This window comes from Mirounga leonina, unplaced genomic scaffold, assembly GCF_011800145.1.
Source record: "Mirounga leonina isolate KUSES-001 unplaced genomic scaffold, KU_Mleo_1.0 Mir_128, whole genome shotgun sequence".
Lineage (NCBI taxonomy): Eukaryota > Metazoa > Chordata > Mammalia > Carnivora > Phocidae > Mirounga > Mirounga leonina.
Genome location: NW_023270320.1, coordinates 5,427,208 through 5,453,317, shown reverse-complemented (window position 1 = coordinate 5,453,317; position 26,110 = coordinate 5,427,208). Strand labels below are relative to the sequence as shown.

The window sequence follows — 26,110 nt, the reverse complement described above, 5'->3', positions numbered from 1 at the left end:
CCCTTTCTCCACAACCTCTCCAACATTTGTTGTTTCTTGCCTTGTCAATTTTTGCCATTCTAACTGGTGTAAGGTCGTATCTCAATGTGGTTTTGATTTGAATTTCCCTGATGGCTAATAATGATGAACATTTTTTCATGTGACTGTTAGCCATTTGTTTGTCTTCTTCAGAGAAGTGTCTGTTCATGTCTTCTGCCCATTTTTTGACTTGATTATTTGTTTTTTGGGTGTTGAGTTTGAGAAGTTCTTTATAGCTCTTGGATACCAGCCCCTTTATCTGTAGGGTCATTTTCAAATATCTTCTCCCATTCTGTGGATTGCCTCCTAAAATTTGTATGGAAGCAGAAAAGACCCCAAATTGCCAAGGAAATGTTGAAAGAGAAAAACAAAGCTGGAGGCATCATGTTGCCCGATTTCAAGCTATATTACAAAGGTGTGATCACCAAGACAGCATGGTACTGGCACAAAAACAGACATATAGACCAATGGAACAGAATAGAGAACCCAGATATGGACCCTCACCTCTATGATCAAATAATCTTCGACAAAGCAGGAAAAAATATGCAATGGAAAAAAAGACAGTCTCTTCAATAAATGGTGCTGGGAAAATTGGACAGCCACATGTAGGAGAATGAGACTCTACCATTCTCTAACACCCTACACAAAGATAAACTCAAAATGAATGAAAGACCTCAATGTGAGACAGGAATCCATCAAAATCCTAGAGGAGAACATAGGCAGTAACCTCTTTGACATCGGCCACAGCAACTTCTTTCAAGATACATCTCCAAAAGGTAGTGAAACAAAAGCAAAAATGAACTTTTGGGACTTCATTAAGATAAAAAGCTTCTGCACAGCAAAGGAAACAGTAAATTCTGGCTTTTAAAAATGAATCTGCTCACAGTCCCTCAGTGCTATCTTCCCACACTGTAGCCTACAGCATTGGGGTGGTGTTTCTGTCATTTTTATGTCTCCATCTCTCCTGCCCTTCTCTATGTTGTTCCTCTATCTTATGTTGTCCAGACGCTGTTCAGTGTGCCCTTCGTTCTTTTCCAGGAAGAATTGCCTTATAGGTAGGCAGAGATTGGGTTTGTCTTTGGAAAAGATGAGTTAAGGGTCCTCCTAGGTTGCCATCTGGGAGCCTCTGTTGGTATATGTGCATTTGAGTAAGTGGTCTCGGCAGAGACAGTTCATTATCTGTCAGCTCAGTTTGGGTTCCTAGACATGTCCACTGGTAATGCTCTGGGGCTGGTGAAGCTTGCTCTCAGGGTCTATTTTTGGGTGAGGCTACTGCCTGAGCTCTGGGTTTGGGGATGGAATTGCTGCTAGCTGGTAACAGTTGGATAGGCCTGCTGGCTTGGTTCCCTGCCCAAGCGAGGGTGTGGGAGATGCTCTGCACTTGCCTGGGTTCATTCATCAGGCTTCCTAGATAGGTAGGACAGGTACTTTACTCAGCAGGAGATGGGCTATGATTTAGATTCCCTGCCATGGCTCGGTAGCAGAATGTACCCCAAGTCCTGTATGGCCCATTGTTTGGGGACCCAAAACAGGCAATACCATACACTGAATTCTTGGCTAAATAGGGCAGTGGTTTTGCTCTGAAGATGGGGAAAGCCATGGGCTGTGCTCTCTATTCAAGTGTCACTCTAAGTGGGCTATGCAGTTTCCCATGTACACTGGTTAGATTCCCTGGTCTAGGCTGGCTGAAGTCTGTATTTAGCAATGGGCAGGACTACAAGTTAGTTTCCCTGCAAACGTGGAGAATGAGAATCAGCTGGATTTGTAGGCTTGCTTAAGCTGACTTGTACCCTAAGTTCCATGGTCAAATGGTGCCATTGACTTTGCTCTGTGGATGATCACCTCTGCCTGCCATTCTCTCTGTTCAAGAGATGCTGGGCTACACAGCTTTCAGAGGTACCAGCTAGGTTTTCTGTTCAGTTAGGGCCAGGAGCTACACTCAGCGGTCAGTAGGGCTGAGAATTAAATCCCATTCTTGGGCAGAGCAGGAGAGCCATTTCTAGATATTTCTTAGATATTTGCAGTTAAGCTGTCTGGTTGGGCAGGGCCAGGAGCTGCATGCAGCCATGGATAGGGTATGAATCAGCTTCCCTGTCTGGGCAGAACTTACTTTAAGCCCAGGAAGGCTCTCTGTGGCCTTAAGCTGACATGCACCCCGAGTTCCCTGGCCGAAAGGTGCCACTGGTTTTGCTCTGTGGACAATAGCCATGCCTACCATACTCTCCACTTGAATATTACTGGGTTATGCAGCTTCTAGGTGTTATGACCTGACCTCTGGTCAGGTGGGGCTAGAAGCTGCACTCAGCATTGGGAGGGTTTTGACTCAGCTCCCTGCCTGAGTGGGTTTGGGGCACAGACCAGGCTTCAATGGTAAGGATCTTTGATGACCTGAATCAGGAAGACCGGCTGTTCATTGGGTTCCCTGGTCAGACTGCATCACTGACTTAGCTCTACAGATGGGCAAAACTTCCGGTTGGGACTACTTTTGGGTGCTGTGGGTGAGAACTTGGTCTGCCAAGAGGGTTGCAAGTCCCTCCACCCCTCTCTGTCACAGATTTCCCATGGTCAAACCATGTAGCATCCTCTGTGCTCCTTGTGAGGGAAGATCAGACTGGGGACTCCTCTAAGAAGTCACCTTAAATGCTGGGGGAGCTGGATGTCCACCCTGGGCTCTCATTTCCCACTTGAGGTACTGTAGACTCTGGGAAGATCTCCTAGTATGGCACTACACCAGCCTTGGGGAAGGGCAAAGCGGTCAGTGTGTAGCTCCTCCTTTTACCTTTCTAATGTGGTCTGTTTTGTTTTCTGTAGTGCAGGGAGTGCTTTAGTCTGACCTACATGACCTATGACGATGTCTTGGTAACATCACTACTGTTGTGATTTAATTCTTTTTTTCTATGCTAATTTTTTATTATGTTATGTTAATCACCATACATTACATCATTAGTTTTTGATGTAGTATTCCATGATTCATTGTTTGCATATAACACCCAGTGCTCCATGCAGCACATGCCCTCTTTAATACCCATCACCAGGCTAACCCATCCCCCCACCCCCCCTCCCCTCTAGAACCCTCAGTTTGTTTCTCAGAGTCCACAGTCTCTCATGGTTTGTCTCCCCCTCCGAGTTCCCCCCCTTCATTTTCCCCTTCCTGCTATTTTCTTCTTCTTCTTCTTTTTTTTTAACATATAATGTATTATTTGTTTCAGAGGTACCGTTCTGTGATTCAACAGTCTTACACAATTCACAGCGCTCACCATAGCATATACTCTCCCCAATGTCTATCACCCAGCCACCCATCCCTCCCACCCCCCACCACTCCAGCAACCCTCAGTTTGTTTGCTGAGATTAAGAATTCCTCATATCAGGAAGATCATATGATACATGTCTTTCTCTGATTGACTTATTTCGCTCAGCATAATACCCTCCAGTTCCATCCACGTCATTGCAAATGGCAAGATTTCATTCTGTTTGAAGGCTGCATAATATTCCATTGTATATATATACACCACATCTTCTTTATCTAGTCATCTGTCGATGGACATCTTGGTTCTTTCCATAGTTTGGTTATTGTGAACATTGCTGGTATAACATTGGGGTGCGTGTACCTCTTCGGATCCCTACATTTGTATCTTTGGGTTAAATACCCCGTAGTGCAATTGCTGGGTCGTAGGGTAGCTCTATTTTCAACCTTTTGAGGAACCTTCTTACTGTTTTCCAGAGTGGCTGCACCAGCTTGCATTCCTACCAACAGTATAAGGGGTTCCCCTTTCTCCGCATCCCCACCAATATCTTTCGTTTCCTGACTTGTTAATTTTAGCCATTCTGACTGGTGTGAGATGGTATGTCATTGAGGTTTTCGTTTGGATTTCCCTGATGCCGAGCGATGTTGAGCACTTTTTCATGTGTCTGTTGGCCATTTGGATGTCTTCTTTGGAAAAATGTCTGTTCATGTCTTCTGCGCATTTCTTGATTGGATCATTTGTTCTTTGGGTATTGAGTTTCATAAGTTCTTTATAGATTTTGGATACTAGCCCTTTATCTGATCTGTCATTTGCAAATATCTTCTCCCATTCTGTCAGTTGTCTTTTGGTTTAGTTGACTGTTTCTTTTGCGGTGTAAAAGCTTCTTATCTTGATGAAGTCCCAATAGTTCATAAGCCCTTGCTTCCCTTGCCTTTGGTGATGTTTCGAAGAGGTTGAGGAGGTTGCTGCCTGTGTTCTCCTTTAGGATTTTGATGGACTCCAGTCTCACATTGAGGTCTTTCAACCATTTGGAGTCTATTTTTGTGTGTGGTGTAAGGAAATGGTCCAGTTTCATTCTTCTGCATGTGGCTATCCAATTTTCCCAACACCATTTGTTGAAGAGACTGTCTTTTTCCCATTGGACATTCTTTCCTGCTTTGTTAAAGATGAGTTGACCATAGAGTTGAGGGTCCATTTCTGGGCTCTCTCTTCTGTTCCATTGATCTATGTGTCTGTTTTTGTGCCAGTACCATACTGTCTTGATGATGACAGCTTTGTAATAGAGCTTGAAGTCTGGAATTGTGATGCCACCAGCTTTGCTTTTCTTTTTCAACATTCCTCTGGCTATGCGGGGTCTTTTCTGGTTCCATACAAATTTTAGGATTTTTGTTCCATTTCTTGAAAAAAGTTGATGGTGTTTTGATAGGGATTGCATTGAATGTGTAGACTGCTCTAGGTAGCATTGACCTGTTCACATTATTTGTTCTTCCAATCCATGAGCATGGAACGTTTTTCCATTTCTTTGTGTCTTCCTCAATTTCTTTCATGAGTATTTTATAGTTTTCTGAGTACAGATCCTTTGCCTCTTTGGTTAGATTTATTCCTAGGTATCTTGTGGTTTTGGGTGCAATTGTAAATGGGATCGACTCCTTAATTTCTCTTTCTTCTGTCTTGTTGTTGGTGTATAGGAATGCCACTGATTTCTGAGCATTGATGAACTATCCTACCACTTTACTGAATTCCTGTATGAGTTCTAGCAGTTTGGGGATGGAGTCTTTTGGGTTTTTCACATAAAGTATCATATCATCTGCAAAGAGTGAGAGTTTGACTTCCTCTTTGCCGATTTGGATGCCTTTTATTTCTTTTTGTTGTCTGATTGCTGTGGCTAGGACTTCTAATACTATGTTGAATAGCAGTGGTGATAGTGGACATCCCTGCAGTGTTCCTGACCTTAGGGGCAAAGCTCTCAGTTTTTCCCCATTGAGAATGATAATTGCTGTGAGTTTTTCATAGATGGCTTTTATGATATTGAGGTATATACCCCCTATCCCTATACTCAAGAGTTTTCGTCAAGAAAGGATGCTGTACTTTATCAAATGCTTTTTCTGCATCTATTGAGAGGATTGTATGGTTCTTTTTCTTTCTTTTATTAATGTATTATATCACATTGATTGATTTGCAGATGTTGAACCAACCTTGCAGCCCAGGGATAAATCCCACTTGGTCATGCTGAATAATCCTTTTAATGTGGTGTTGGATCCTATTGGCTAGTATTTTGGTGAGAATTTTTGCATCCATGTTCATCAAGGAAATTGGTCTGTAATTCTCCTTTTTGATGGGGTCTTTGTCTGGTTTTGGGATCAAGGTAATGGTGGCCTCATAAAACGAGTTTGGAAGTTTTCCTTCCGTTTCTATTTTTTGGAACAGTTTCAGAAGAATAGGTATTAATTCTTTAAAGGTTTGGTAGAATTCCCCTGGGAAGCCATCTGGCCCTGGGCTTTTGTTTTTTGGGAGATTTTTGATGACTGCTTCAATTTCCTTAGTGGTTATAGGTCTGTTTAGGTGTTCTCTTTCTTCCTGGTTCAGTTTTGGTAGTTGATACATCTCTAGGAATGCATGCATTTCTTCCAGGTTATCTAATTTGCTGGCATAGAGTTGCTCATGATATGTTCTTATAATTGTTTGTATTTCTTTGGTGTTGGTTGTGATCTCTCCTCTTTCATTCATGATTTTGTGGATTTGGGTCATTTCTCTTTTCTTTTTGATAAGTCTGAACAGGGGTTTATCCATCTTGTTAATTCTTTCAAAGAATCAGCTCCTAGTTTCATTGATCTGTTCTTTTGGTTTCTATTTCATTAATTTCTGCTCTGATCTTTATTATTTCTCTTCTCCTGCTGGGTTTAGGCTTTATTTGCTATTCTTTCTCCAGCTCCTTTAGGTGTAGGGTTAGGTTGTGTATTTGAGACCTTTCTTGTTTCTTGAGACAGGCTTGTATTGCTCTATACTTTCTTTTTAGGACTGCCTTTGCTGCATCCCAAAGATTTTGAACAGTTGTGTTTTCATTTTCATTTGTTTCCATGAATTTTTTTAATCCCTCTTTAATTTCCTGGATCACCCATTCGTTCTTTAGTAGGATGCTCTTCAGCCTCCATGTATTTGAGTTCTTTCTGACTTTCCTCTTGTGATTGAGTTCTAGTTTCAAAGCATTGTGGTCTGAAAATATGCAGGGAATGATCCCAATCTTTTGGTACCCATTGAGACCTGATTTATGACCTAGGATGTGATCTATTGTGGAGAATGTTCTATGGGCACTAGGGAAGAATGTGTATTCTGTTGCTTTGGGATTGAATGTTCTGAATATATCGGTGAAGTCCATTTGGTCCAGTGTGTCATTTAAAGTCTTTATTTCCTTGTTGATCTTTTGCTTAGATGATCTGTCCATTCAGTGAGGGGGGTGTTAAAGTCTCCAACTAGTATTGAATTGCTTTCGATGTGTTTCTTTGCTTTTGTTATTAATTGCTTTATGTAATTGGCTGCTCCCATATTAGGGGCATAGATATTTACAATTGTTAGATCATCTTGTTGGATAGCCCCTTTAAGTAGGATATAGTGTCCTTCCTCATCTCTTATTACAGTCTTTGGTTTAAAATCTAATTTGTGTGATATAAGGATTGCCACCCCAGCTTTCTTTTGGTGTCCATTAGCATGGTAAATTGTTTTTCACCCCCTCACTTTCAATCTGGGGGTGTCTTTGGGTCTAAAATGAGTCTCTTGCAGACAGCTATCGATGGTCTCTGTGCCTCCTGGATTTTGATGCCTGGTTCCTTCCCCAAATTAGGGAAGTTCTCTGGTATAATTTGCTCCAATATACCTTCTGCCCCTCTCTCTCTTTCTTCTTTTGGGATCCCAATTATTCTAATATTGTTTTGTCTTGTGGTATCACTTATCCCTCAAATTCTGCCCTTGTGATCCAGTAGTTGTTTATCTCTTTTTCTCAGCTTCTTTATTTTCTACCATTTGGTCTTCTATATCACTCATTCTCTCTTCTCCTTCATTTATCCTAGCAGTTAGAGCCTCCATTTTTGATTGCACCTCATTAATATCCTTTTTGATTTTGACTTGTTTAGATTTTAGTTCTTTTATTTCTCCAGAAAGGGTTTCTCTAATATCTTCCATGCTTTTTTCAAGCCCAGCTACTATCTTTTAATCGTCCTTCTGAACTCTAGTTCCGACATCTTACCAATGTCAGTATTGATTAGGTCCCTGGCAGTTGGTACTGCCTCTTGTTCTTTTTTTTGAGGTGATTTTTTTCTGTCTTGTCATTTTGTCTAGAGGAGAATAGATGAATGATAGAACAAAATGCTAACAGGGTAACAACGACCCCAGAAAAATAGACAGTAAACAAATCAGAAGAGACCCAAAACCAGGGAAAAAGAAAGGGAAAGAAAGAAAAAAGAAAAAAAAAAAAGAAAAAGATTAACCCCCCCCCAACCAGAATATGATCAAATATGATCTGGCTTGTGCATAGATCAGTGCCACACACTAGATTTTGGGCATATTTTGGTCTGTTAGAAGAAAGTGCCTCCCAAAATTTTAATGAAAGAAAAATTTATATATGTACAAAAATAAGGGTATATATGATGAAGGGATGGAATATGACTGTAAAGATGAAAATTTAAAAGATTTTTAAAAGGAATTGATATAATAAGAAGTTGGTTGAAAACGAAAGAAGAGGATTTAAAAAAAAAAAAGAAAAGGGAGAGAATGTGATCAGGCAGGAGACTAGAACAAAGCCATATATAGAGATTTAGGGTATATTTTGGTCTGTTAGAAGAAACTGTATCCCAAAATTTTAAAAAGAGAACAACTTATATATATATACCAAAAATAAGGTTAACTACTATGAAAGGATGGAATATGACTCTAAAAATGAAAAATAAAAAAGATTTTTTAAAAAAGGGATTGATAACATGTTGGTTGAAAAAGGGAAAAAGAAAAATTAAAAAAAAAGAAAAAGGAAAAAAGAAAATTAAAAAAATTAACTTTGAAAGACTAAAGAGTCATTGGAAAAAAGCCATGAATTCTTTTTTTTCAAGGCATTAATTCCATGTGCAGTATTACCCTAGTGCTGGAGTTCTGCCATTCTCATTGATGGGTAAACTTGGTTTTGGCTCGCTGTTCTTGCCGATCTTCTTGGGGAGGGGCCTGTTGCCATGGTACTCAAATGTCTTTGCCGGAGGTGGAATTGCCCTGCCCTTGCTGGGGGCTGGTCTAAGTAATCCACTCGGGTTTGCTCTCTGGAGCTTTTGTTCCCTGCAAGCTTTCCATATAGCTTTGGAGGACAAGAGTGAAAATGGCGGCCTCCCAATCTTCGACCTGGAGGAGCCGAGAACTCGGGGCCCCACTCCTCAGTGTGCCCCCAGAGAAAAGCAGTCAATCACTCCCGTCTCCCTGGTCTCTGGTCGCACTCCGTGCTCACCCGGCCTGTGACCGAGCATTTCTATCTCTGGCACATGACCGCATGTGGAGTCTCCAAACCCAGTAGATCGGTGCTATGTGCTCCCACGCCCCTCCTCCCACCCTTTCTCCCCCGGGGAGGTAGGGGAGTCTCCCTGGATCTGCCGCTTGTTGGGTCCCTGCTAGAATAGCAGTGGCCCGACTCTGCTGCCCATCACGGTTTATTGCAAACCCAAGCTGAGAGCCCACTCCTCAGCTCTGTCTTTGCAGCCAGCTTCCCCGTTCCAATATCTGGGAGTTCTGCCACACTCAGGCACCCCCAGTCTTTCTGTGACACCGGCGGTCCTGAGACCACACTGTCCCAGCGAGGGTTCCACCCCCCGCCTAGTCACTGGAGCGATGTCCCTCAGTGGAGCCGACTTCTAAAAGTTTCGATTTTGTGCTCTGTTGCTCTATCACTTGCTGGTAGCGGCTGACTGAGGCCCCCTTCCCCTGCTGTCTATCCTCCCGAATATCTCCTCGGATTCACTTCTCTGCATGTCCTACCTTCCAGAAAGTGGTCGCTTTTCTGTTCAGAGAGTTGTTGCTATTCTTTTCTTTGATCTCCTGTTGAGTTCATAGGTGTTTAGAATGGTTTGATCCCTATCCAGCTGAATTCCTGGGATCAGACGAAATCCAGGTCTCCTTCTCCTCCGCCATCTTGCTCCTCCCCCCTGATTTAATTCTTAATATGGACCTGGAGGCCATGACGGTTGGTGAGACAAATGACCTAGGTATTGTCATCAAAAGTTGTTTTTGATGGGGCTCTGTCATATTGTTTAGAGGGAGGCTTCCTATCCTGGAAAGGGAAATCCAAGTATATTTGTCCATGTCACTCCCAATTGTTCCCTTCCCAAGGTTCAGATTCTAACTCCTTCCCTATCAGATCTGGTAGATTTGGGAATTAAGTTAGTGCTGTAGCCCTGCAGTCCTTATGCTTGGTGCATGATCCTCAGCCATGTCAATCCAACCACTATAGGAGATGAGGAGTTACTACAGTGCTGCTGCAGAGGCTTACTAAATGCCTATTTGCATTCTCAGTTGCTCAGTCATAGCTTTCCCTTTATATTTCTCATAATATGTATCCTCTAGTGCTATCATAACAATCCAGTTGAACCCTAAGTTTTTATTAGAGCTTGTCATTAGAACAGTGAAGTGCCTTGATCTTCCTCACAACCTGCCCTCACCTGTACCTTATTCAATGCCAGACGTGGTAGTAACTGGAGAAATCATGATGTTATTGCATATCATGAATTACCAGTGTCACATCTCTCCTTGGCAAGGAAGTTATCTCTGCACTTGTTAAATATGTGAGCGGCATTATACAAGAATGCTACCTTGGATGTCTTTCTGTTGTTTCTCCTGATATGAGTTACTGAGTCATGGAGAATCCTGTTAGGAAGCTGATAGCACACTTAAATGGAGTAATTGGTTACATGGCCACTTTCTGTGCTGGGAAGCAGAATATCATGTGGACTATTCTAAATGAATACAAGAGCTATCATAAGAAATTATGTAAATTGAAGATCATGTTCTATATAGCCAAAAAATATAATGAAAAACAGCCCTTTTATATAGTTATGATAGCTACTTAAGAATTATATTAGGTATTCTGTTGTTAAATCATGATAGAGATTGGCATAGATTCAATTTGCTTATATCTCAATAAAATTTCATAAGAACTTTAGCTTTTCACCTGTCCAAGGAGCTGTATTTTCTATTCTTAAGTATTTGATAAAATAATAAATATGTTCAAAATTAGAAAATTATTACTTTTTATCACCTTTCAATGACTTGTCTTTCATTTGAATTTTTGTTTTTGTTAATGTAGTACCCCAAGGAGATAACTTTGGAGGCATTTTCCATTATTGTTACGCAGATGCTCGGACTCAGTCTGGGAATATCCTATGATGACACAACGAAATGTCGCTGTTCAGGAGCCATTTGTATAATGAATCCAGAAGCTATGTAAGTTTATTTAAAAGTAAGATTTATTGGTTATGTTTATTTTGTTTTAAATATTTGAAGTGCAAAATTTAGTGTTAACTTATAGTACCAATTAGCTATAAATGGACCAAGTACTACAAAATATAAACCTGAAATTTTAAGTGTAAGAGAGTTGGAAAGAGATGTACCATTAAGAACAAAGATAACAAATCTAATTTCAAAGATATATTAGCAAGGGAATGAGACTGTATTTTGTGAAATCTCATAGTGAGGATTGTTAAAAATATGTCAGAATAGAGTGGCAGGATGGATAAAAGAACAAGACCCATCTGTATGCTGCCTACAACAGAAAAACACAAACTGAAAGTGAAGGTTTGGAGAAAGATATTACATGCAAGTGGAAGCAAAAAGAATCTGGAGTAGCAATAGCTGTATCAGACAAAATAGACTTTACTTTTTTTAAGGCAACAAAAGTATTTATTACAGGAAATGTCAGAACTTTGCTTCATTACAAATAATTTGTTTTTAATATTATTTTGATTTTGATTCTTTTTTTTGTTGCATTTTTTTTTTTTTTTTAACATTTTAGGTAGTTAACATACACTGCAATATTGGTTTCTGGAGTAGAATTCAGTGATTCATCACTTACATACAATACCCAATGCTCATCATAACAAGTGTTCTCCTTAATACCAATCACCTATCTAACCCATCCCCCACCCACCTCCCTCCATCACCCCTCAGTTTGTTCTCTATTGTTTAGAGTCTCTTACAGCTTGTTTCCCTCTCTCCTTTTTTTCTTTTCCCCCTTCCCATATGTTCATCTGTTTTCTTTGTAAATTCAACATATGTGTGAGGTCATAGGGTATTTGTTTTTCTCTGGCTGACTTATTTCACTTAGCATAATACACTCCAGCTCCATCCAAGTCATTGCAAATGGCAAGATTATATTCTTTTTAATGGCTGAGTAATATTCCATTATATATATATATACACCACATCTTTATCCATTCATCAGTTGATGGACATTTGGGCTTTCTCCATAATTTGGCTATTGTTGATAATGCTGCTATAAATTTTGGTGTGCATGTATCCCTTTGAATCACTATTTTTGTATCATTTGGATAAATACCTAGAAGTACAATTGCTGGGTCATAGGGTAGCTCTATTTTCAACTTTTTGAGGAACCTCCATACTGTTTTCCAGAGTGGCTGCACCAGTTTGCATTCCCACCAGAAGTGTAAGAGGGTTCCCCTTTCTCTGCATCTGGCCAACACTTGTGGTTTTAGCCATCCTGACAGGTTTGAGATAGTATCACATCATGGTTTTGATTTGTATTTCCAAAATGATGAGTGGTGTTGAGCATTTTTTCATCTGTTAGCCATCTGGATGTCTTTTTTGGAACAGTGTCTGTTCATGTCTTCTGTCCATTTCTTAATTGGGTTATTTATTTTTTAGGTGTTGACTTTGATAAGTAAAGTCTTTGTAGATTTTGGATACTAACCCTTTATCAGATATGTCATTTGCAGATATCTTCTCCCATTCCATATGCTGACTTTTAGTTTTGTTGATTGTTTGCTTTGCTGTGCAGAAGGTTTTTATCTTGATGAAGTCCCAATAGTTCATTTTTGGTTTTGTTTCCTTTGCCTGTGGTGAGTGTCTAGTAAGAAGTTGCTATGGCCTAAGACAAAGACATTTCTGCCTATGTTCTCCTCTAGGATTTTCATTATGGTTTCCAGTCTCACATTAAGGTCTTTCATCCATTTTGAATTTATTTTTGTGTATGGTGTAAGAAAGTGGTCCAGTTTCATTCTTCTGCATGTTGCTGTCCAGTTTTCCCAACACCATTTGTTGAAGAGACTGTCTTTTTTCTACTGGATGTTCTTTCCTGCTTTGTTGAATATTAGTTGACCATATAGTTTTTGGTCCATTTCTGGGTTCTCTATTCTGTTCCATTCATCTGTGTGTCTGTTTTTATGCCAGTACCATAATGTCCTGATGACTATAGCTTTATAATATAGCTTGAAATCTGAAATCATGATGCCTCCAGTTTTGTTTTCTTTTTCAGAATTGCTTTGGCTATTTGGGGTCTTTTGTAGTTCCAGACAAATTTCAAGATTGTTCTATTTCTGTGAAAAGTGCTGGTGGTATTTTGATAGTGATTGCATTAAATACGTAGATTGCTTTGGGTAGTATAGACATTTTAACAATGTTTTCTTCTAATCCATGGGCATTGAATGTTTTTCCATTTCTTTGTGTCTTCCTCAATTTCTTTCATAAGTGTTCTATAGTTTTGAGAGTAGAGATCTTTTACTTCTTTTTTTTTTTTAAAGGTTTATTTATTTATTTATTTATTTATTTATTTATTTATTTATTTGAGAGAGAAAGAGAGAGATCACATTTGGGGGGAGATGTAGAGGGAGAGAATCTTCAAGCAGACTCCCCGAGGAGCACAGAGCCTGATGTGGGGCTGGATCTAACAACCCATAAGATCATGACTTGAGCCAAAACCAAGAGTCGGATGCTTAACCAACTGAGCCACCCAGGTACCCCTAGGTATTTTACTTCTTTAGTTAGATTTATTCCTAGGTGTCTTATTGTTTTTGGTGTAACAGCAAATGGGATGGATTCCTTGATTTCTCTTCCTGCTGCTTCATTATTGGTGTATAGAAATGTAACAGATTTCTGCACATTGATTTTATATCCTGTGATTTTGCTGAATTCATGTATGGGTTCTAGTAATTTTTTGGTGGCATCTTTAGTGTTTTCTACATAAAGTACCATGTCATCTGTGAGTAGTGAAAGTTTGACTTCTTCCTTGCCAATTTGGACGCCTTTTTTTCTTTTTGTTGTATGATTGCTGTGGCTAAGATTTTCAGTACTATGTTAAATAGTAATGGTAAAAGTGAACATCATTGTCTTGTTCCTGACTGTAGGGGAAAGGCTCTCAGTTTTTCCCCGTTGAGGATAATATTAACTGTTGGTTTTTCATATAGTGCATTTATGATGTTGAGGTACGTTCCATCTATCCCTACTTTGTTGAGGGTTTTTATCATGAAAGGATGCTGCATTTTTTCAAATGCTTTTTCTGCATCTATTGAGAGCATCATATGGTTCTTATCCTTTCTTTTATTAATGTGGTGTGTCACATTGATTGATTTGTGGATGTTAAACCACCCCTGCAGCCCAGGAAAAAAAATCCCACTTGGTCATGGTGAATAATCCTTTTCATGTAATGTCGAATTTGATTTGCTAGTATTTTATTGAGAACTTTTGCATCTATATTCATCAAGGTTATTGGCCTGTAATTCTCCTTTTTAGTAGGATCTTTGTCTAGTTTTGGAATCCAGGTAATGCAGGCTTTGTAGAATGAGTTTGGAAGTCTTCCTTCCACTTCTATTTTTTGGAACAGTTTCAGAAAGGTAGGTATTAACTCTTCACATGTCTGGTAGAATTCCCTTGGGAAGCCATCTGGGCAGGACTTTTGTTTGTTGGCAGATTTTTGATTACTGGTTCAGTTTATTTGCTGGTTTTGGGTCTCTTCAAATTTTTTATTTCTTCCTGTTTCAGTTTTGGGAGTTTGTAAGTTTCTGTGAATTTGTCCATTGCTTCCAGGTTGCCCAATTTGTTGGCATATAATTTTTTATGGTATTCTCTTACGATTGTTTTTATCTCTGCAGTTTTGGTTGTGATCCTTCCTCTTTCATTCATGATTTTATTTATTTGGGTCCTTTCTCTTTTTCTGTTTGATAAGTCTGGCTGGGGGTTTAACAATCTTGTTAATTCTTTCAAAGAACCAGCTCCTGGTTTTGTTGATCTACTGTTCTACTGTTTTTGTGTGTTCTATATCATTGATTTCTGCTCTAATCTTTATTATTTCCCCTCTCCTGCTGGATTTAGGCTTTATTTTCTCTTTCTTTTCTAGCTCTTGTAGGTGTAAATTTAGGTTGTGTGTTTGAGACTTCTCTTGCATCTTGAGGAAGGCCTGCATTACTATATACTTCCCTCTTAGGACCACCTTTGGTACATCCCAAAGGTTTTAGACTGTCATGTTTTCATTTCCATTTGCTTTCATGTATTTTTAAAGTACTTCTTTAATTTCCTGGTTGACCCATTTATTCTTTAATAGGATGTTCTTTAACCTCCATGTATTTGTGGTCCTTCTACATTTTTTCTTGTGGTTGACTTCAAGTTTCATAGCACTGTGGTCTGAAAATATGCATGCTAAGATCTCAATCTTTTTGTACTTTTTTAAAAAAGATTTTATTTATTTATTTGTCAGAGAGAGAGAGAGAAAGCACAAGCAGGGGGAGCAGCAGACAGAGGGAGAGGGAGAAGCAGACTCCCCGCCAAGCAAGGAGCCCGATGTGGGGCTCGATCCCAGGACCCCGGGATTGTGACCCGAGCCAAAGGCAGACGTTTAACCGACTGAGCCACCCAGGCATCCCTCAATCTTTTTGTACTTGTTGAGGGCTGATTTGTGACCCAGTGTGTAATCTATTCTGGAGAATGTTCCATGTGCCCTCAAAAAGAATGTATTCTGCTGCTTTAGGATGAAATGCTCTGAATATATCTGTTAAGTCCATCTGGTTCAGTGAGTCATTTAAAGCCCTTGTTTCCTTTTTTTTTTTAAATAATGCTCCTTGCTTTTTCTTAATTTTTTTATTAACATATAATGTATTATTTGTTTCAGGGGTACAGGTCTGTGATTCATCAGTCTTACACAATTCGCAGCGCTCACCATAGGTACCTACCCTCCCCAATGTCCATCACCAGCCACCCCATCCCTCCCACCCCCCCTCCACTCCAGCAACCCTCAGTTTGTTTCCTGAGATTAAGAGCCTCTTATGGTTTGTCTTCCTCTCTGGTTTCATCTTGTTTCATTTTTCCCTCCCTTCCCCTATGATCCTCTATCTTGTTTCTGAAATTCCTCATATCAGTGAGATCATATGATACTTGTCTTTCTCTGATTGACTTATTTTGCTTAGCAAAATACCCTATAGTTCTATCCACATTGTTGCAAATGGCAAGATTTCATTTTTTTTTTGATGGCTGCCTAATATTCCATTGTATATATATATATATACCACATCTTCTTTATCCATTCATCTGTTGATGGACATCTAGGCTCTTTCCATAGTTTGTAAAGCCCTTGTTTCCAGTTGTTGATCTGTCCATTGCTGTGAGTATTATTATCAATGACTTTAAGTTTGTTATTAGTTGATTTATATAGCTGGCTGCTCCCAAGTTGGGGGCATAAATATTTACAGTTGTTAGATCTTGTTGGGTAGAGCCTTTTATTATGATATAGTGTCCTTCTTCATCTCTTATTACAGTCTTTGGCTTAAAATCTAGTTTGTCTAATATAAGGATTGCCACCCCAGCTTTCTTTTGATGTCCATTAGCATGGTAAATGGTTTTCAACCCCCTCACTTTCAATCTGGAGCTGTCTTTGAGTCTAAAATGAATCTTTTGTAAGCAGGATATCAATGGGGCTTTTAAAAAAATCCATTCTGATACCCTATGTCTTTTATTAGAGCATTTAGTCCATTTACATTCAGAGTAATTACTAAAAGATAGAATTTAGTGCCATTGTATTACCTGTAAAGTCACTATTCCTGTAGACTGTCTCTGTTCCTTCTTGTATTTGTTACGTTTGGTCTCTCCTCCCCTCTCAACAGGTCCCCTTTAATATTTCTTGGAGATCTGGTTTAGTGGTTGTGAACTCATTTAGTTTTTGTTTGTCTTGGAAACTCTATCTCTACTTCTATTCTGAATGATAGCCTTGTTGGATAAGGTATTCTTGGCTGCATATTTTTCCCATTTAACATGTTGAATATATCATGCCAGTCCTTTCTGGCCTTCCAGATCTCTGTGAACAGGTCTGCTGCTCACCTTATGTTGTTCACCCTTGTAGGTTAAGAACCTTTTGTCCCTAGCTGCACTGTGAATTCTCTCTTTATCTTTGTATTTTGCAAGTTTCACTATGGTATGTATTGTTGACTTGTTTTTGTTAGTTTTGAGGGGAGTTCTCTGTGCCTCTTGGAGTTGAGTGCCTCTTTCCTTCCCCAGTTTAGGGAAGTTCTCAGGTATAATTTGTTCAAATAAAGCCTTCTGCCCCTTTTTCTTGCTCATCTTCTTCTGGGAATCCTATGATATGGATATTATTTTGCTTTATGGTTTGCTGATTTCCCTAAGTCTGCCTTCCTGATCTAATAGTTTTCTTTCTGTCTTCTTTTCAGCTTCATTATTTTCCATAATTTTATCTTCTATATCACCTATTCTCTCCTCTGCCTCTTAAGTCCTCATTGTGATTATATCCAGTTAGTTTGCATTTCAGTTATAGCATTTTTTTCTTTTAATTTCAGCCTGACTAGTTTTTAGGTCTTTTATCTCTGCAGCAAGAGTTTCTCTGGTGTCTTCTATGGTTTTTTCAAGTCCAGCTAGTAGTCCTATGACTGTTGTTCTAAATTCTTGTTCAGATATATTGTTTATATCTGCTTTGAGCAAGTCCCTGGCTGGGATATCTTCCTGACCTTTCTTTTGGGGAGAATTCCTCCATCTTCTCATTTTGGCTAAGTTTCTATCTTTTTCTGTGTTATAAAAGCTTGTTATGTTTCCTGCACCTCAGATTAATGCTATATTAAAAAGAAGTCATACACTGTCCAGGGGCTGGCACTTCAGAAAGTGTTTTTGGTGTGTGCTGTGTGCACTCTGCTGTTGTGTTTTGGCTGCCCTTTCCCATAGGTCAGTCCTCTGCAGAGTTCCTCTTTGCTTGCAATGAGGAGTGTTTGGAACTTTATCTAGGTGTGCTTTGATTTGTTTGTTAAAGTAAGCCTGGACAAAAAAAGAAAAAAAAAGAAAAACACCCCCAAAACCCAAAAAACTTGATCCAAAAAAAGCCTGATCCAAAAAAATAAGAGAAAAGGAAAAGGAATGAAAAAAACCAAATGGGTAATCAAAAACTATTAGTCTGATTACAAGGAAAAAGAGGCCTGATCCCCCCCCAAAAAAAGAAAAGAAAAAAAAGAAAGGAAAGGAAATGTAAAAACAGTCTAACAAACAAAATACTATAAGCCTGATTCCAAGAAAGAAAAGAAAGAAGAGGGAAAAAAAAGAATAAGGAAAAGATAAAAGAAGAAAAGATTAAACAAAAAAACACCCCACAGCCTGGTCCTATTTGCACCGGAACTGAAGAATTGAAGGGGACGCATTGAAGCTCTGTAGATCAGTAGACTTGGTGCCTGCGGTGTCCAGCCTGTGTGGCTCTTCTGGGGCAGAGGCCCGCTGCACTGGCTCAGAGTCAGTCCTGTCCCATTGAAAATGCATTTGCCAATCGCAGGGGGCAGGTTTTGATGTCAACGGCTTCTTCCTCCGCTGGGGCTGCTGTGTTGCTCTCTGAAGTCCGACCGTGTTGGTGGTGAGGGTGAAATGGTGCCACGCCACTCTCTCATACCTGGACAGGATATCTCACATTTTATGCTGTTCAGGAAGCCCTCACAGAAAAGCAAGGGCCGTCAGCACCCTGGCACCACAGCTTTCCTGTGTTTTATTTTGGCATGCAGCTGGGATTCAAAATTCCAAAACTTAAGGGACCCAGCGCCACAGGGATCCACTCCCTTCTTCAGATTAGAGCCTCACTGTGCTCTGACTAGTGCCCTTTGTCCCAGAAAAAAGTCCCACATCTGCGTGGTGTGCAGAATATATGGTGTGGCACCAGGAAAAGCAGAGACCAGGTTCTCCATCCTCTGCATGCTCCTTTGTCCCCTGCCAGTGAAAGGCCCTTTGCCGGCGCCCAGAGGGTCTTTTGTCCTTGGAGAGGCAATACACCCTTTTCCAAATGGACTTCAGGAAGGGGAACAGTTTCTCTCAGTGCATTGCAGGAGATCCCTACACCACTTTGTGTGCTCTCTGGCCACCGTCCTCCTTCTCCCCAGAAGCACATGCCACAGTTCTCCTCTGGCAAAAGTCTCGCACTTCCAAAACCTGAGACTGAGCTCCACACTGTTTGCAAAAACACCTGCCACACTCAATTCCCCTGGCTCCTTAGCCTGTGGTCCGTAGAAGTTTTCTCGTGCAAACCCAAGGCCGCACTCTCTTAAGCCTTCTCAACCTTTCTCTCCCCATGGAAAGGGTTTCCTACCCTCCTCAGCACAGCAGTTTTTCTCTCCCCCAATTCACTTCCACATGCCTCACAGCTGCCATGCTATCTCCCTTCAGCTGTTGAGACCCTTCTTCCAATCCTCAGATTAATTTCTGGGGTGTTCCAAGTGATCTGACCTCAATACAGCTCTGCTTAAGGGACAAGGAAGGCCCAGGGTCCCCCTATTTCTCTACCATCTTAACTCCTCCTGGCTTTCTTTTGATGTCCATTAGCATGATAGATGGTTCTCCATCTCCCATTTTCAATCTGCTGGTGTCTTTAGGTCTAAAACGAGTCTCTTGCAGGCAGCGTATAGATGGATCTTGTTTTTTTTTTTTTTTTTTAAATCCATTCTGATACCCTATGTCTTTTGACTGGAGCATTTATTACATTTGCATTCAGAGTGATTATTGAGAGATGTGAATTTAGTGTCACTGTGTTACCTATAGAGTTGGTGTTTCTGGTAATGTTCTCTGGTCCTTTCTAGTCTTTGTTGATTTTGGTCTCCCCCCCCCCTACTCCAAGGGTCCCCTTAATATTTCTTGCAGGGCTGGTTTAGTGGTTGTGAACTCCTTTAGTTTTTGTTTGTCTGAGAAACTCTTTATCTCTCCTATTCTGAATGACAGCCTTGCTGGATAAAGTTTTCTTGGCTGTATATTTTTCCCATTCAGCACATTGAATATATCTTGCCACTTTCTAGTTCAGACATTTTACTTATATCTGGATTGATATATCTGGCCATGAGTGCTATTTCCTGTTGTTTCTTTTGAGATGAATTCTCCATCTTGTCATTTTGTCCAGAAAAGAAAAATAGAAAAAGAAAACAACAACAAAACTAGATCCTGGGTGTATTTTATAGTCTGCTTGTTAAAAGAAGGTCCATCCAAAAATAAATAAATAAACAAACAAGCAAACAAATAAAAATATAAAATATATGTAAATAAAAATTAAAAAACAAAAACAAATAAAAAAGGAATTAAAAAAATTAAAAAGTGAAAAAGTAATAATAAAAAAAACAAAAAGGAAGTTAGATCCTATTTCCCTTAGAGCTGAAGCTCTGTAGCACTCTAAGATCAGTAGACTTGGTGTGTGCAAGATGTTTGTGCTGGTCTTCTGGGGAGGGGCCTTGTTGCCCTGATTCTCAGGTGGACTTGCCCTGGTGGGGATGTCTCTCTAGGGTGCAGGGGGCTCTGGCCTCCACTAGGTGGCTCGGTTTTGCTCCCTGAAGGCTTTCAGTGCTGATGGGCTGGACGAAAATGGCAGCCCCCGCCTCTGCCACCCGCCCTCTAGCCCTAGTGCTGAGAGTTTATGCCCCCAACTCTTTAGGAAGCCGTCACAAGAAGAACAATCAATCTTGTGTCCCCAGCTGCCCTCAGATCCCTGCCTTCTCCTTGCCTGTGTCTGAACTGTTTCATCTCTGGAATGTGACTGGGTTTCAGAACTCCAAATTTTAGGGACTCCCCTGGTGCGGACCTGCCGCGCTCCCGTGGGGGAGGGTCTCACTGCACGTTTGCCTGTGGCCGGCCTGTGCCAGGGTGCAGCCACACCACGGCGCAGCAGTTCGGAGTTCACGGCGGCGCCGAGCAGAGAGCCGGCAGCACACTCGCTGCCCTCAGCCGGAGTCTCCACTCCTATCCTGAAAACAGAGCAGCACATCTGCGCCGCTTGTTCTTGTGACCCAGGAAATCCTCAGACCACCCTGTCCGCTCCTGGGCTTCTAACCCTCTTTGCCCCCTGAGCACCTTTAAGCCAGGCACAACGCGGGCAGGGGCGGATGTCTAAGATTTCAGATTTTGTGCTCCTCGGCTTATACCGCCTTGCGGTAGTGTCCCTAAGCAGGACTCTCCTGCGCGTTACCCACAGTTCTCTCTCTCCCAGATCAGCTCTCCGCGCCGCCTGTCTTCCAAACGGCGTTGCTTTTCTACTAGTAGACTTGCAGTTTTCTCTCGACCTCAGATTGATTTCTTGGTGTTAAGAATTTGATAATTATCTAACTGTATTCGAGGGACGAGGCAAGCTTAGGGCCCCCCTACTACTCTTGCCATCTTAACTCCTGCCCGCAGGTTTATATAGTGTTCTACATTTTTTTTATTTGTGAGAAGGTGTTGCAGGATTGCAAGGTTCTTGTCTCAGGGAGTCGAAGAATGAATCTCGCAGACACAAAAGTGAAGTGAAAGTTCTTTTTTCTTTTTTCCAAATGCTGTCAAGTGCTAGCCTTAACCTCAAAAAAATGGTAGAGAGCATTTCCCATTTCCAGTGGGAAAGTACCATTACTTTTTTCTATCACTTAATTTCTCTGTCTCTGAACCTAGAACTTAGGCTAGTTATATCATAGTTTCAGTAAGCATTTATAAAATAATTTGGGAACAAAGCTAACATTGCATTAGAATTCAAAGTATAAAATCTCAACAAAATAAATGGAAAAAATTCTGTATAACTGATTACAAGTAATCTTGGGAACACTTGTTCTTAAGAACTGCTGTTTTGGGGAGCAAAAAGGTGAATAACTTGGGATGACATATAGTTGACTAAAAATAGTTTCCAGAGCCAAAATATCATATAGTTTTCAATTAAAATTTTCCTCACTTTTCAATTCTGGTGATAGTATTATCAAAACTTATGGTTTACAGTAAAAAATTTATTAATATTTAATAGTAAATATTTTATTATGTAATGTTCAAAGATTAATTTGGGGGTAAAAAAATACGTGAATTTGAAGTCTTAAACGACTGTGTGTGAATGCTGATCCTGCTAATTTACAAACTGAGTTTTGTGAGGTTTTTAGCTTTTCTGAACTTTAGTTCAATTTCTATAGAATGCTGGTGACAATACCAATCTCCCTGATTTGTAGTGAGGATTAAATATTCAAGTATCTAAAATATCCAACTAATAATAGGTACTTAATAAATGTCAGTTTTCTCCTTGTCTGATAGATTTTTACTACACATTGAAAGTGACTCATCTTATGGAAATATTCTCTGAAGTTATCTTTATTAGTGATATGTGGACATAATGATATAAAATTTTGATTAATAAACAGTTTCTCTGAGATCTGTGAGAAAGCTCAGAACTAAGCACAGTATGTTTAATAAAAGTTTTTTGTTATTATGAAAAACCAATAGACAATTGATTCTGTGTTTGCTAAGTACTGTACTTGTGATAAGTAATACCAGTAATAAAGATGATAAAGTTCCTGCCTCAGACAACTTACTGCTTAATGAATCATCTGTCATATTACATATGTACTACAAACCTGTGAATAAAAATGAAAAAAAACATTGAAATAGAAACGATTCAAACTTTCAAAGATAATTTTATACCTTCATAATTGTATAATGGTCAGGGGAAAGACTGAGGGAGTAGAAGAGAAGTTTGAAGAATTGTTGATATATATCTGGGAATTGACATAAATGGATACAGGGTTTTCTCCATTCCTAGGCAAGAGACATCATATACATGTATAAATATTTTTTTTCTATATACAAGAATTTATATACAGTCATGCCCAGAAACTCAAAATTTTCTCTTAGGTACATGTAGTTTATAATGTATATAAAAATAAAGTTAATCTATTCTTAATTTTTTTTATTGTGGAGGAACACTTACCAGGAGTTCTCTTAAAATTTTAAATGTGCAATACAATATTGTTAACTATAGGTACTTGTTGTGCAACAGGTTTCTAAAATGTACTCATATTGAATAACTGAAACTTTATACCCATTGAATAACTCCCTGTTTCCACCTCCTCCTAGCCCAACAACCACCATTATACATGGTACAAACTCTGCATCCATGAGTTTGACTATTTGAGATATATATGTGAGATCATGCAGTATTTGTCTTCTGTTACTGGCTTATTTCACTTAGCATAATGTCCTCGTGGTTCATCCATGTTGTTGCATATGGCAGGATTACCTTCTTTTCTTAAGGCTGCAAAATATTCCATTGCATATATATTCCACTTTTTTTTTTTTATCTATTCATCTGTCAATGGAAATTTAGGTTGCTTCCCTATCGTTGCTATTGTGAATAATGCTGCAGTGAACATGAGGGTGTAGATATCCCATTGAGATCCTGGTTTCAGTTATTTTGGATATATACCCAGAAGTGGGATTGTGGGATCATATGGTAGTTCTATTTTAATTTTGTGAAGAACTTCTCTACTGTTTTCCACAGTGACTGCCCCAGTTTACATTCCCACAAACAGTATACCAAGGATTCCAATTTCTCCATATCCTTGCCAAATATGATCTTTTTAATGATAATAGCCATCTTAACAGGTGTGTGGTGATATCTTATTGTGGTTTTGATTTGCAATTCCCTGATGATTACTGATATTGAGCACCTTTTCATTTTCCTGTTGGCCATTTATATGTATTCTTTGAATAATCTATTCAAGTCTGTGTCCATTTTCTAATTGGCCTGTTTGAGTTTTACTATTAAGTTGTACTTAATTTTATTTGAATAAGGACATGTATCCCAGTGAATAAAATCACAGGACCTACCCAGGAATAATTTTGACCTCTAAGCACTTGTTATAAACATTTATCATTACCTATTAAATTTAACATTTTAAAATTAATTTATATTATATAGAGTTGTGTTTTCAGAAGTGTATTGCCAATGACATTGTATGGATTCACCTCTAGGCGATCAAGTGGTATGAAGACGTTTAGCAGTTGCAGTTTGAGTGACTTTGAAAATTTCATTTCAAATATGGGTGCCAGATGTCTTCAGAATAAGCCACAAATGCGAAGAACCATGGTAGCAATCTGTGGCAATGGCAAAGTGGAGCTAGGTGAAGCGTGTGACTGTGGTACTGAGGAAGTAAGTCTGATAAATAGGAAAGTTAATTAATAAATTTATTGTTTTAGCTCATCTCTTTGTCAAATATGTATATATATATCTGTGTATCTCAAATATGACTGAGTACCATGACGAATATTTACAGTAAGTGAAATCAAGTTTGAAATATATACAAGAATATACCATATAGATGTAGGCTGAAGGATTTTGAACAACTATAAAAATGTACTCCTAAAAATTATTGCTGATGGGAAAAATAGGAGTCTAGATGAGCTTTTGTATTCTAAACTAAATATATAAGATCTTTCCAAACCTGTACTTAACCTCTGGATATTTTATAAATGTTTTATTGAAGATTAATGTGTCAGCCGACCATCAAGTATCTTTTAGGGTATTATTTCACAATGGAATCAGTAATATGGTAAGGTAAGGCTATTAATATTACAGTCTGAACATAGGGTGATTTTAATTATTCACTTAGTAGGGAAGCTCTGAAAATATAGTGAATGCAAAAGGTCCAGGTTGTAGTACTTTTAGATAATTCAGTATTTGCAGCCATACTGCAGATATTGTACATTTCCATGATTACAAGATAGATGGAAGTGATATTAGGGTGTGATACATATATGGGTCTGAATATACTTGTATCCATACCACACTGTTTTAATTACTGTGCCTTTCTAATATGTTTTGCTATTTGATAGAACAAGTCCTCCCTCTTAATTCTGCTTGCCTGCCTGCCTTCCTTCCTTCCTTCCCTCTTTCCTTCCTTCCTTCCTCTTTCTCTCTCTCTTTCTTTCTTTAATTTCTTAATTTCTTTTTCTTGTAATTTCTTTCTTTTAAAATATAATTAACATACAGTGCTATGGTAGTTTCAGGTGCACAGTATAATGATTCAACAATTCTATGCATTTCTTGGTGCTCATCATAATAAGTGTTCTCTTAATTCTCTTTATCTGTTTTCTCCATTCCCCTGCCCACTCCCCTCTAGCAACCACCATTTTTTTCTCTATTTTTTTGTCTTTTTATTGTTGTTGTTGATTTGTTTCTTAAATTCCACATTTGAGTGAAATCATATGGTATTTGTCTTTCTCTGACTGACTCATTTCATTTAGCATTATATCCTCTAGGTCTACCCATGTTGTCACAAATGGAGGGATTTTATTCTTTTCTTTATGGCTGAGTAATATTCCATTATACCTATCTATCATCTATCATCTATCTATATTCCATTATATCTATAGATATAGATACAGATATAGATAAATCTCCCACATCTTCTTTGTCCATCTATCATAGGATACTTGAGTTGCTTCCATATCTTAACTATTATAAATAATTCACCTATAAACATAGTGGTACAAATATCTTTTTGAATTAGTGTTTTTGTTTTCTTTGAGTAAGTACCCTATAGTGGAATTATGGGTTTGTTTGATATTTCTATTTTTAATTTCTTGAGGAGCCTCCATACTGTGTTCTATAATGGCTACAACAATTCGCATTCCTAAACATTGCATGTTATTTTTTCTCACATTTTCACCAAGTCATGTTATCTTGTGTTTTTGATTTTAGCCATTCTGACAGGTGTAAAGTGATATCTCATTATGGTTTTGATTCGCATTTCCCTGAGGATGAGTGATGTTCAGTATCTCTTCATGTGTCTGTTGGCCATCGGTATGTCTTCATTGGAGAAATGTCTATTCAGGTCCTCTGCCCATTTTTTAATTGGATTTTTTTTTTTTTTTTTTTTTGGTGTTGAGTTGTATAAGTTCTTTATATATTTTGGATATTAACCCCTTATTGGATATATAATTTTGCAAATATCTTTTCCTATTCAGTAGGTTGCTCTTTTGTTTCATTGATGGTTTCCTTAGTTACACAGAAGCTTTTTATTTTGGTGCAGTCCCAGTAGTTTAATTTTGCTTTTGTTTCCCTTGTAGAGGAGACATAAATGGAAAAATATTATGTCAAAGATATATCAAAGAAATTACTGCCTATGTTTTCTTCTAGGAATTTTATGGTTTCAGGTTGGTCTCACATGTAGTTTCTTAATCTACTTTGAGATTATTTTTGTGTATGGTGTAAGAAAGTTGTCCAGTTCTTTTGCATGTAGCTCTCCAATTTTCCTGACATTGTATGTTGAAGAGACTGTCTTTTCCACATTGTATATTCTTGCCTCCTTTGTTGTAGATCAATGGCCCATATAAGCGGAGCTTTAGTTCTGAACTCGGTATTCTGTTTCATTGATCTAAGTGTCTGTTTTTGTGTCAGTACCATACTGCTTTGATTACTATATAGTACTTTGTACTATATCTTGAAATCTGAGATTGTGATACCTGTTCAGGAAACATCTGATTGTCAGTTTTGTCTGATCTAGAAAGTCATGTGAATAGAATGATGCAGCACATTTCCTTCCTTCCTTCCTTCCTTCCTTCCTTCCTTCCTTCCTTCCTTC

General features: G+C 39.0%; 1 protein-coding gene across 1 annotated transcript in view; it reads left to right on the top strand.

Annotated features, from left to right (window-relative positions):
- Positions 1-26,110, top strand: part of LOC118009944 (disintegrin and metalloproteinase domain-containing protein 32-like) — a 196,519-nt gene that overhangs the window by 87,180 nt on the left and 83,229 nt on the right. Inside the window, exons 11-12 of the mRNA XM_035003988.1 lie at positions 10,591-10,727; positions 23,499-23,676. Of these exons, the coding sequence (XP_034859879.1) occupies positions 10,591-10,727; positions 23,499-23,676 (315 nt within the window). The remainder of the gene's footprint in view (positions 1-10,590; positions 10,728-23,498; positions 23,677-26,110) is intronic.